The following is a 12,930-nucleotide window of genomic DNA, read 5'->3' as shown; positions in this document are numbered from 1 at the left end:
CATCTTTGGAGCGGTAAAGGAGCGGTGTATACACTGCTCCTAAACCGCTCCTACCCATTGAAATCAATGGGGCAGCACGGCTATACCGCCAGTGCTTTGCGGGGGCGGTTTTAACCCTTCTTCAGGCGCTAGCGGGGGTTAAAACCACGCTGCTAGCGGCCGAATACCGCCACTAAAACTACAGTAAAGTGGCGCTAAAAATAGCGCCACTTTACCACTGACGCCCGCACCGCCCCAGTGTGGAAGGGGGCCTAAATGTGACCAGAATACAAACGTAAATAACTGCAGCTCAAAATTGTGAGATATACACAAATAAACAAGTATGGAAAGAAAAACAAGCTGCGCTTAATTAAGCAGATACCAAAACATATGTGAATGAAGAAATCCGTGAAGAACCCATGAATGAATCCAAAAAGACAAATATAATTGACACTAATAAAAGTGACAATATATATATATATATATATATATATATATATATATATATATATATACATACATATTAAAACCGGTGAGTAGTCCTAAATATGTCATCCCAAAAAATAAATCCCAAATAGAAATAAGTCCATGTACATTAATTCAGTGATTATTCATTGAAGGTGAATAAAACTTCTTAATCACACAGATAACACCCTAGGATGTGATCCACCACCGCATAGAATGCACGCTTACTGGAGGGCAAACTTGCAAACTTATGCAAGCTTGTAAATAATATGGTATCCATTCAGCAATGCAGTCGCAGCTCGACCACGCAGCAATGAACCAGAGGCAGACAGGATAGCTCAGTCCAATAAACATACGGAGCAATCAAACGGTAGGACCCTGTAGATCTTTTTCTCTCCAGCACTTCTATGAAGTGTTGCTCTTACTCCTGATGCTGATCCTGTTGGTCCAAGCTGTGCTGACAAATATCACGGTCATACAGTGCGTCCATTATAAATCACAAATGAGAATGCTGGATTCAACCACTATAAATCGGCAATCATAAAAAGCTGACTTTAAGTTGCAGCAGGACCGTAATACAGAATCCTACAGATCAGGAACAAGCCAGAGCTTCAGGTCAGGTCCAAGCAGGAGCCTCCTCATGTTACACAGGTGTTGCAAAGCTAGGGAGACTGATTACGGCATTCTGTCTAGCTTTGCAACACCTGTGTAACATGAGGAGGTAGGGACATGGATCCATGTTTTCCCCTAGTAAAAGCACCTCTCTCCAGTTTATGGGGGCTGATCCTTTCCGGGACTCTCATCGCAGATGGCTATTGCTGATGCCCGAGCTGTCTGAGGAGGATTGGGAAGAGGCTACTGAGATATACTTTCAGGATATAATCAGCACTACTGATCAGTTCATTCAATTTAAGTTTGTATATCATTTACACTACACCCCAGCCAGGCAGGTTTGGATGGGATTGGCTTTGGATATTGTTTGTTCTAGATGTGACTTGATTGCTACAAATTTTTTTCATATGTTTTGGAACTGTCTTGGACTTTTGTCCTTCTGGAAGGATTTATTTGCCTTTTTCGAACACAACCTTCACCTGCCAATACCTTACACTCTGGAAGTTGGACTCTTAGGTGTTCTCAGTGATTATGTCCCTCATACACATGCTAGGACTCTGTTAGGTATACTGTTATTTTATGCTCAAAAAAACTATTTTATTGCATTGGAAGGATGCTGGCACCCTTTCGGCTCATGCTTTCTTTCGTATTGTTCATGGTGTTCTACCCAAATTTAAAGAGGAAGTAAAATAAAAATAAAAAATAAAACCCTGCAAGACAAAGGCATAATGAGCTAGTATGTATAGCACACTAGCTCATTATGAATTACTTACCTGAGACTGACGCCCCCAAAGCGGTCCTCGTTCGTCTCCTCTGACGCCACCATCTATCCCGGAGTGACTTCCAGTTATCGCAGCTCCAGTGCTGTGACTGGCCGGAGCCGCGATGACGTCACTCTCGCGAATGCGCCCTGGTGCTGCCACTAACGGCATGATCGCTGTTAGGACCGACACGCTCAGTGTGCCTGCACGCCATTGTCTACGGCGCATGTACTGTTGTCTACGGGGCATGCGCCCTAGACCCCGGTGCCGCTATTTCTGCAAATATCTCCTAAACCTTTTAGGTTTGGGAGATATTTCTTGTACCTACAGGTGAGCCTTAATCTAGGCTTACCTGTAGGTTAAAGTGGTTGTAAAGGATTTACAACCACTTTAAGTTGATATATAAAAGTAGGGCATACCCTAAGAATTTACCAAAATATGGCAGCCATGGTTGGATGTCTCTTAGGCCTTCTGGGGGGATGTCCTATCATCGCAGCTTACTCAATAAATTTTTTCCCACTAATGTTAATTTAGGAATACTGGTCCAATGGATGGCAGCAAATTGACAAGGTATTGTTCCATGCGGAATGGAATGTGGTGCTGCTATGGGGTCGTATGTGGTGCTGGTTTGAATGTGTATGTGTGAATGTTGGTTGGGGGTTTCTTTGTTTTCCAGACACAAGAAATGTCTTTGTATTCCCTTATGTGCCTTAAGTGCCAGTATTGTGTTTTCTTTCTCTTTGTATATTGTGAAAATCAAATAAATATCCTTTTTTTTTTAAGTTTACAAGTCTTTTAAAACGATGATAGAAAATCTTTTAACTATCTCCAAAGCTCCCACTTATAAGTGTGACATCACTTTCAGTTATTTTAACCACAAACACTGTTTAAAAGCTGCAATCTATTTCTTGCTTGCAGCAATTGTGCTGTTAGAATAATTATTAACCACTCCTTTGATAAACATGTAAAAGTATATGAAATAAGCCTCCACCTTTACCTGTTCTCCTGCATTTGGATGTGTACCGCCTGAACCAGAACATGTGACCTGCTTAATGGAAAGCCCTAGCTTTAAAGCTATATTCATGAACCCATTTTGATAACTTCTAACATCAGATCATTCTTCAGAATGTTGGATGCATAGGCATGGATGCACGTGTAGCACACCCCCTAAGGAGCCGCAGGTAAACTGGGATTCCTCACCCTGCACAGCCAGGCACACTGAATTTTCACAAGCACTCCAGAGACAGAGAACAGTCTATGACTTTGTTTTTGTGGTTTATTGGGGTATAATAACTTGGATGGAAATGGGGGGTTATGGGATGTCCACTTGACTTCAGCAAAACTTTAGCAGCAACTCCAGGGACGTCTTCCAATATACAGTCTATATACAGACTTCTTGGCACTCCTCCTGCACACACTTGCTTGCAGACCCCAGCTGGATCACTGTAAATGGATCTGACAGGCACAGTCAGATTTAGCAACGGCCCTTTGCAGGCAGGAACTCAAAGTCCCTTGTTGTGTAGCAGAACACAGTGATCAGCATATACTTTCCCTCCTGTGGCTACTGGTTCCAGTATCACCTCTTCAGGCACTGCCAACTCACCTGGCTACAGCTGCCCCTTTCTCTAGCTCTCCAGGCTAACTTTCCTCCACAGTCCCCTAGACGGACTCTTACCAGCCCACCCGGTTGACTCTGCAGAAGATCTCCCAGCGAAAGGATTAAGATTTGATACACCATTGTCTTCAGGCAGAACTGACTACATGTGGTAGTCTCCCCCCCCCCCCCCCCCCGCAGTAGGGCTGCTCTACTCACGATGTCCTTCCGATGTCCTTCCACTTACTCCTGTGCCTCCAGGAAAGGCTTCCTTCATGTCTTGTGGCAGGATCCTTCCAGCACCTGAGTCCCAGCCTAAGGCCACCCCCCACCCTAGAATAGGGGGTACCTCAGAGGGCCACCGACTACCTCCACTGCACTATATTGCCATCTTCCACAAGACTGCTGGCATGGCTCATGCCTATTTATGGGCTAAGCCTTACCCCCGGCCAGCCCTTTACTGGGGATTGGCTGAGACCCTCATAAATATTCCATACAGCTCCTCCTAACCTCCACCCACTACTTCAGGAAGCTTCTACAACCTGATAGACCAGGATGAGGCACCAGAGGAGCTGTCAAGATGAGTCATGCAGCCCTGACTGAACCCTGACCCAGATTCACAGCTCAGGCCTAGCCCTGAGCTAACTAATTTTGCCTACACTAACAAACCCAGAGTAACAAACCTGCCCTACATCTAGTACACACTAGAGGCTACTACACACCTATTAGTTAAGCATGCATGTTTATAGACTGTGCATATATTTATGGCTTAGTATTATGTAAGGGGAATTAAAGTGATCAGTTGGGAAAGGTCTAACTCAGCTGACAGATTCCCCCATGGTTTGTTTGGGTGTCTGAAAATGAACTAAGTGTGCATAGACATGCAATCATCTCTCAATGTGACTGCAATAGCTGAATAAAACAAAAAAAGTCTGTCTTTTATGGGTACTAGCAAGATAATATTAACTTGCGAACCTTTTCTAGTATAATACATTCTAGAACTGTACCCCTTCAGTACCAGCACTAAGTAGAGCCATGACTGAAGCATGCATTATGTTTTTTTAAAGCCTTTGGTTTGTACATTCTCAGATAAGCTGCAAATCTTGCACATCAGTTTTAGCACCAGGAGCCCAGCACTTGGAGATGAAGGACGAGTTAATGGACTTTCTGTGTTTTTTTTTTGCAGGAATGCAGGCAAAGCTTTCAGAGCTGACAGTGGAGAGATGCAGGTGAGTGCAAAACAAGGTGACAGATGGTCATTGCAGTAATAAACTACAATACCGCTCTCTGCTGCATGTACTTACAGCCTGTTTACCTGCTTTTACTTTCACAAAATAGTTCTTTTTAAACTCTAATTTCATAATTTAAAACATTCAATGTAAGAGTCATTGGTAATTGACAGCTCTAAGCATGCTATAAATCTCAGCTGTTCATAGAGCAGTGCTGGTCCCGGGCTATAATAATAATAATTGCAGAACAGAGGGGCCACAGCCCAACCCCTTGGTTTTGTTATTTATTTCAATGACAAATGCAGAATAGTTAGTTTCTTCTATCTACAGCAATATTCAAAGTGATAGCTCATGTTGTGACTCCTGAAGAAACGCTCTGGTTTTCAGGCTTTTGACATTACATTTGCCTCCTCCTCAACATGCACACATAAAGCACAGTACCAACTTGTTCACCAGTAGAGTCTAAAGCCCCACATACACTATCAGATTTTCTGCAGATTTTTGTCTTCAGATTTACCAAAACCATGTAGTGCAAGGGCCTGCCTGATTGCATACACATTTAAAATCTAATGCTGTGTACACATGACTGGACTTTCTGCAGAATAAATCACACAAAATCATTTCATCAGATATTCCGATTGTGTGCGGGCTTCAGCAGACTTTTTTTATTTTTTTTGAAAATTCTGACGGACCTAGAAATAGAACATGTTTTAAATCTTTCCGACGGAATAAATTCCTATTGGGAAAACCGTTCGTCTGTATGCTGTTTTCCGACATACCAAAAACGATGCAAGGGCAGCTATTGGCTACTGGCTATTGAACTTCCTTTTTCTCGTCCTGTCGTACGTGGGTACGTCACCGCGTTTTAAACGATCGGACTTTGGTGTGATCGTGTGTAGGGAAGTCCGTCGGAACTCCATCGGAAAAAACGCTAGAGTTTATTCTGAAGGAAAAAACGGTCATGTGTACGTGGCATTAAGGTTTGACCTCATATTATATGGTTTTGGTAAATCTGAAGACAAAAATCTGCAGAAAATCTAATACGGAAGCAAGGACGAGCCATAAGCGGTCGGTCTTGTAAACTAGCGCTCGTAATGGAGAATTAACATTCGTGACGCTGCAAATTATGAAATCTCCAAATGCAGTGCACATTCTCTTCTTCTTTAATGGGATAATAATGAAGTTGCTTTGCTGGTGATATTGATGGAGTTATTGCAAACAGGGCCGGACTGGCCTACCGGGATACCGGGAGATTTCCCGGTAGGCCACCTGCCCTGGGGCCGCTTTTAGTTGCAGCTGCATTTGTGCTCTCGCCTATGGATCACACAGCGCTGGCTGTATGGGCTGCATGTCACCCTCCTGATCACAGAGCACTGGCTGGCTCTGTGTTTCGGCTCATGTGATAGTAGAGAGAATCAACGCTCCGCCTATCACATGAGGCTGTCTCCCCCCCCCCCCCCCCCGTTTTTCCCCCCAGTGCTCTCCACTCCCCCCAGTGCTCTCCCACCTGTTCTCCCCCCAGTGCATTCCACTCCCCCCAGTGCTCCCCCCTGTTCTCCCCCCCCCAGTGCTCTCCACACCCCTCAGTGCTCCCCCCTGTTCTTCCCCCCAGTGCTCTCCACTCCCCCCAGTGCTCTCCCCCCCGTTCTTTCCCCCTCCAGTGCTCTTCACTCCCCCAGTGCTCTCCCCCTGTTCTTTTCCCCCGAGTGCTCTCCCCCCTGTTCTTTCTCACTCCCCCCCCCCCAGTGCTCTCCAGCTCTCCCCATCACTCTCCATTCTCCCCACCCCTGTTCTTTCTGGCCCCCTGGTGCTCTCAAGCTCCACCCATTACTCTCCAGCCCCCCATGCCCTCTACCCCCCCTTGCTCTCCACTCCTTCTTTTTGGCTGCCCCAGCACTCTCCACTCCCCACCCCTGTACTCTCCACTCCCCCCTGCATTTTGCCCCCACCCATGTGCTCTCCAACCCTGCCAATGCTCTCCACCTCCCATAATGCTCTCCAGTCCCCCATGCTTTTCTTTCTGGCCCCCACTGGTGCTCTTGAGCTCTCCCCCCTACTCTTGGTACCCCCCCAGTACTCTTCAGCCCCCGTGCTCTCCACCCTTGTTTTTCTGCCCTCCCAGTGTTCTTCGCCACCCCACACTCTTAGCCCCCTCAGTGCTCTCAGCCTACCATGCTTTCCACCACTGTTCTTTTTGCCCCCCCCCCAGCGCTCTCTGCTCCCCACCCCTGTGATCTCCACTACCCCCTGCTCTTTGCCCCCACCCATGTGTTCCCCAACCCTGCCAGTACTCTCTGCTCCCCCTTCTCTCCAGCTCCCACCCAGTGCTCTCCACTTCCCCAGGACCAGAGGACAGGCTGGCTGGAGCCGGAAAATGGGGACGGCTGAAGGTGCAGGTGGCCAGGGACCACTCCATCTCACAGCAAACAGATCCTCTGGAAGAAGCACCGTCCCCATCCAAAACGAGAACAGACCCTGCCTGCTGCTGCCCGTCATGGATATCCTGCTGGCATGCAAGGTACCTTACCGAGCATCAACAACACACCTTCCCACAGACAGGGACTGCAGACTGGGACATGGGGCACAGGAGGGGCTGCATTCATGGGCACAGAGGTGCTGCATTCACGGCACAGTAAAGCTGCATTTGATGGGCACAGTGAGGCCGCAATGGTGGGCACAGTGAGGCCTCAATGATGGGCACAGTGAGGCCGCAATGATGGGCACAGTGAGGCAACAATGGTGGGCACAGTGAGACTGCATTCACAGGCAGAGTAAAGCTGTATTTGGTGGGCACCCACCCCCCTTACCTTAGTGTATTCTTTCTTTCGAAGGTGGTCCCCCACGTTCTGAGTTCCTGGGGTCCCCCTTGATGATTGTCCACTTACCACTATTAACTGGAATTTGTATATATATATATATATATATATATATATATCCCTATGTGATTTCATATCTATATACAATACCCTCTTCATCAAATGTGCTTTAAAATGTATGGTTTTCCCTTTTATGAACAAAAAAATAATGACGTGAGGCTGGTATGAATTTTTTTTCCAGGGCTGGTTTTTATTCCCAGTCCGGCCCTGATTGCAAACACATTTTCAAAGGCTTTTTTTTTCTAGTAATATCAAGAATAATATTATTATGCTTTTTTGTTTTTTTATTTGGGCAAGTTACCACAACACCATTATCCCGTAGTTTTTAAGATCAAAGATACAACTATGTTGGTGTCCCTTGTCAATTTTACATTGTATTTTTTTAAAATATAACTGCCTACTCCCAAACTGTCATTTGAAGTAAAACACATAGCCAAGTATTATTCTACACAATTCGTTTATTGTGCATTAAAAAAAGAAAACAAATAAAATTAGACAATAGAACTTAATCAAAAAGTGCATTCTATGCATCCAAAAATATAGAAACTATACCAAATCAAATCATTATTCAACCCAAAAAAATAATCAAAGCAATAACTCCACGACCAATAATAATAACACGTTATCTCCTCCGATTGGACAACATGTCTGGTTGATGAACGGCTGTTCAGAAACGAACTGAAAAGCATGAAATGAAAAGTACTTTTTTACTACAGGAAAATCCACTTTGCACTGCAAGTACAATTGAAAGTGCACTTGGAAGTGCAGTCGCTGTACAGCCGAGGGGGACATGCAAGGAAAATAAAAAACAGCATTTTAGCTTGCACATGATTGGATTGGATGATAAAATCAGCAGAGTTTACGCTCATTTCAGATCTACCCCTTAGATTTAGAGCGACTGCACTTCCAAGTGCACTTTCAATGCAAAGTGGATTTGCCTTTCGTAAATAACCTCCAAAGTTAGCAGAAGGAGCCCAAAGGGTGGCGCTAAAGAGCTGATAAACAACGTAGTACATCACTACGTTCGTATTTGTTGGCTGACAATTCCTTGCCGTTTGCATGCAAGACAAGTTTGGGCCAACGCCCTTCGGACAAAAATCCACGGTTTTGTTGGCCAACAATCCAATTGTGTGTACGAGGCTTTACTTGTATAGGTGGAGAATGTTTTAGCTGTTCCCAATGTCATATCTTTTTGTCTTCTCTCTATACCTTTAGGGACACCCAGAGGCTTGAGGAGCTGTTCTCCAAGAATCACATACTGCGGGAGCAACACAAAATCCTCAATGAAAATATTAAAGTTCTTGAGAACAGGTGAGAACTGTGTCTGATCCGGGTCTTGCCTGCATTTCATGTCACCCCAGGAATGAAGAGAAAATTAGCTATGTGTATCAGGGATTGTTTGGGTTCATAACACTCGGTTCGATCTTAGAAATTTCGGTACAGGTTTTAATTAATAAAAATTGATGTGTTTAAAAAGAACTCCACCAAGCAAAGCTCATCTCTATCGTTCCAGAAACATTACCCCTTCCCCAGGTAGTCAACAAATACTACAGAGAAGAGCTTCCACCTTAAGTGTTTTTTATTATTTTGAATAGCGTAGGAAAGGGTTAGTATATTTTTGCTGTCAGTGTCCCATTGGGGAGGTTTCTCTTCACTTCCTTGCCTAGTGGTGCAACAGAGAGTGAAAGAAAATGTCTCCAAATAATCAAATCAGCCTCCTGTCACTGAAACAGGTATCCCCATTAGTCAGAGACGTAACTAGAACCTTCGAGGCCCCGGTGCAAGAAACCATGAAGGGCCCCCCTGACCCCTGTCCAGGACCCTTCCCTCCGAGTCCAAACACAACCTTTGTGACCCTGGTAGTTCTGCCACTGGTGTCAGTAGTCTTTACTTTTATTATTATTTTTTTTTTACCATTTTATGTTTTTTGTTTGTTTTGTTTTTGGAATGAATAGAGCCCTGTTGGGGGGGTTGGTGAGATATCGGGGGTCTAAACAGACCTCTGATGTTTCACCTTTGAGACAGAGAAAGGAGATTGAGGACACAGCCCTCAATCTCCATCTCTGGATCCTCAGCTGTACAGAATGAATGAACAGGAATAACTCTGTACAGAGCTTTCTGTTCATTCACAAATTGAAACATATTAAACACAGTTTACTGTGCGGTATGGATCACTGACTCTATTCATTCAGACAAGAAAGGGGCTGGTAAATTACATATTTACTGGCCCCTTCCCCTCTCCCCATCCTGACAGCAACCCCAGAGGAAAAGGGGGACCAAGCGGAGCATTAAGAAGCTGGATAGGAGGGGCGGTGGCATATTGAGGAGCCCTTCCTCTTCCGCCTGCAGTTCAGTATCCAGTACGGCTCTTCTTGATTGTTAGAATTGTCTACACATGCTTGGATATTACAATGGATTTTGTTGTCAGAAAATTTGAGATCCAGCTCTCAAAATTTTGTTGTCAGAAATTCCGACAGAAAATGTCTGATGGAGCCTACACATGGTCGAAATTTCTGACAACAAGCTCACATCGAACATTTGTTGTCGGAAATTCCGACTGTGTGTACGCGCCATTACTTTATCACAAAAAAATAAACATTTTGGCTATACATGCACTTAAAGCAGTACTAAAGGCACAAATACTCATCTATGCTCCAACAGTCCAATGCCTGCAAGGTCCCTTGAAAGTGTCGGCATCTCCTCCCCAGCTTCTTCAGGGTGCTGGTTTTTGGCTGTTTTGATTGGCAGGCATGGGATGATGTCACTCCCGCCCATGCGCAGCTCAGTGTAAATTCTAGAGAAGCCTGCGAACAGGTAGGTTACTGTATTATATTTCGAAGGAGACCATTTATGTCTCCTCTGCAAGAAAAAGCCTGCCTGTTCACATTTTTTTAACGTTTTGCCTTTAGTTCCACTTTAGATATTATTCATGGCAAGTTAGTTAATTATGGTTCTTTTTGTTTTGTTGTTCAGGTTGAGAGCCGGACTGTGTGATAGGTGTACGGTGACCCAAGAACTGGCCAAGAAAAAGCAGCAAGAATATGAGAACTGTCACTTCCACAATCTGCAGCAGATTTCCTCTCTCAGTAAGTATACTCACAGGGCCACAGTATCCCCACAGGGCCCTGAGGACCCCACTGACAGTTACCCCATCATTTTAACCACTTAAGGACCAGGCCTCTTTTTCAGATTTGGAATTTACATGTTTATAACTGTTTTTTTTTTTTTACTTAGAACCCCCAAACATTATATTTTTTTTTTTTTTTCTAACACCCTAGAGAATAAAATGGCGGTCATTGCAATACTTTATTACCGTATTTGTGCCGCGGTCTTACAATCACACTTTTTTTGGAAAAAAAAATCACTTTTTTGAATAAAAAAATAAGTAAATAACAGTAAAATTAGCCCAATTTTTTTTATATTGTGAAAGATAATGTTACGCCGAGTAAATTGATACCCAACATGTCATGCTTCAAAATTGTGCCCCCTGGTGGAATGGCGACAAACTTTAACCCTCAAAAATCTCCATAAGCGACATTTAAAACATTCTACAGGTTGCATATTTTGCATATTTTGCGTTACCGCCGTTTTCATATGCGGGCGCTACTCACGTATGCGTTCGCTCCTGTGCGCGAGCTTGTCGGGACAGGGGGGGTTTTAAAAAAAAAAAGATTTTTCTTATTTATTTTACTTGATTTTATTTATTTTTACACTTTAAAAAAAAAAAAAAATTATGGATCACTTTTATTCCTATTACAAAGAATGTAAACCCTTTGTAATAGAAAAAAGCACAGGTCCTCTTAAATATGAGATCTAGGGTCAAAAGGTCCTCAGATCCCATATTTGGACTTAAATACAATAAAATAAAAAAAATAAAAAAAATTTCATTTTAAAAAATGACATTGAAAAAAATATACCTTTAAGAGTTATGGGCGGAAGTGACGTTTTGACATCGCTTCCGCCCTCCTATGGTATAGAGATGAGTGGGGGCCATCTTAGCCACACTCGTCTCCATACCCAGCAGAAGAAAGGAGCCGATCGCCTTTGCCGCTACCGATGGTTCCAGTAAGCGGCGGAGGGCACGGGAGAGTGGCGGGAGGGGGGTGCCACCTCTCCCGTCACCGATAACGGTGATCTCGCGGCGAACCCGCCGCGGAAACCACCGTTATCGTACACAGGACCGCCTCCTGTAAAGAGGGATACCTCGGTTGTGGCAGCAGCTGCTGCTGTTACCGAGATATCCCTCTTCAAAAAAAACGACGTATATTTACATGAGGCGGTCCTTAAGTGGTTAAAGTGTCAGTCCACCCAAATGGGCTGTTTTAACAATAGACAAGTGAAGGCGCAATTAACCAAAGCAATAATCAAGATGGGAAAAAAAACTCTGTAATAAAACTATATTTTATCAGTAAGGGGACAAAAAAAAAAAAACATATACGGATTTAATTGTCCATTATATTTTTTAGATATTCCAATAAAAAGTAGTTTTTTTCCGGGGATTCCGCAAACAGGGCTGCCACCAAAGAGGAACTGAAACCAGATTTCCAGATTGCTACAATACAAAAACAAAGAGAGGGGCGCCTCTGGGTGCAGATTTTAAAATATGGTTTTATTCTTAAGATTTTTAGGTAAAAAACTCACATTTCCATCGAAAATTAGGAGCAATATAATCCATCCAAACACTTCAGATCAGTCATAGCCTCCGCTGATTCACAGTACGCTTAGCAGTCATAGCCTCCGCTGATTCACAGTACGCTTAGCAGTCATAGCCTCCGCTGATTCACAGTACGCTTAGCAGTCATAGCCTCCGCTGATTCACAGTACGCTTAGCAGTCATAGCCTCCGCTGATTCACAGTACGCTTAGCAGTCATAGCCTCCGCTGATTCACAGTACGCTTAGCTGGTCCGCTCAGGAAACGTGTCGCTGATTATTGACGTCACCCCCCCGCGTCCCGCTCGCAGCAGAGCTTCAGGCCTCCTTTTTGAATGACAGCATTGCATCCACCGTGGCCGGGAGCTTTACATCCAAACGGTGGAGGCACATAGAAAGCGGCTAAGCGTACTGTGAATCAGCGGAGGTTATGACTGACCTGAAGTGTTTGGATGGATTATATTGCTCCTAATTTTCGATGGAAATGTGAGTTTTTTACCTAAAAATCTTAAGAATAAAATCATATTTTAAAATCTGCACCCAGAGGCGCCCCTCTCTTTGTTTTTGTGCTGTTTTAGCAATAGCTGGAATTTTGATCATCTTTGTCTTTACTTTAATGCCCTGTACACACGATCGGAAATTCCACCAGCAAAAGTCCGATGTGAGTTTTTGGTGGGAAATTCTGACCGTGTGTATGCTTCATCTGACTTTTGCTTTGCTGAGAGCATGTTCTCAATTTTTCGGTCGGAAAAAGTTCAGATCG

General features: G+C 44.1%; 1 protein-coding gene across 3 annotated transcripts in view; it reads left to right on the top strand.

Moving 5' to 3' along the window:
* RBBP8NL (RBBP8 N-terminal like) overlaps positions 1 to 12,930 on the top strand; it is an 82,311-nt gene that overhangs the window by 45,452 nt on the left and 23,929 nt on the right. For 2 of the 3 annotated variants that reach the window (XM_077460296.1, XM_077460297.1), the window contains exons 3-5: positions 4,598 to 4,640; positions 8,732 to 8,827; positions 10,490 to 10,602. In XM_077460296.1, the coding sequence (XP_077316422.1) occupies positions 4,598 to 4,640; positions 8,732 to 8,827; positions 10,490 to 10,602 (252 nt within the window). Of the gene's footprint in view, positions 1 to 4,597; positions 4,641 to 8,731; positions 8,828 to 10,489; positions 10,603 to 12,495; positions 12,654 to 12,930 lie in introns of those variants that run through there. The other variant, XM_077460298.1, reaches the window with a different exon arrangement.

Source organism: Lithobates pipiens, unplaced genomic scaffold (genome assembly GCF_037356315.1).
Source record: "Lithobates pipiens isolate NorthernLeopardFrog02 unplaced genomic scaffold, aLitPip1_a1.2 Scaffold_28, whole genome shotgun sequence".
NCBI classification, from domain to species: domain Eukaryota; kingdom Metazoa; phylum Chordata; class Amphibia; order Anura; family Ranidae; genus Lithobates; species Lithobates pipiens.
Note: the sequence above shows the minus strand (reverse complement) of the source record. Positions and strands in the feature narration are given on the sequence as shown.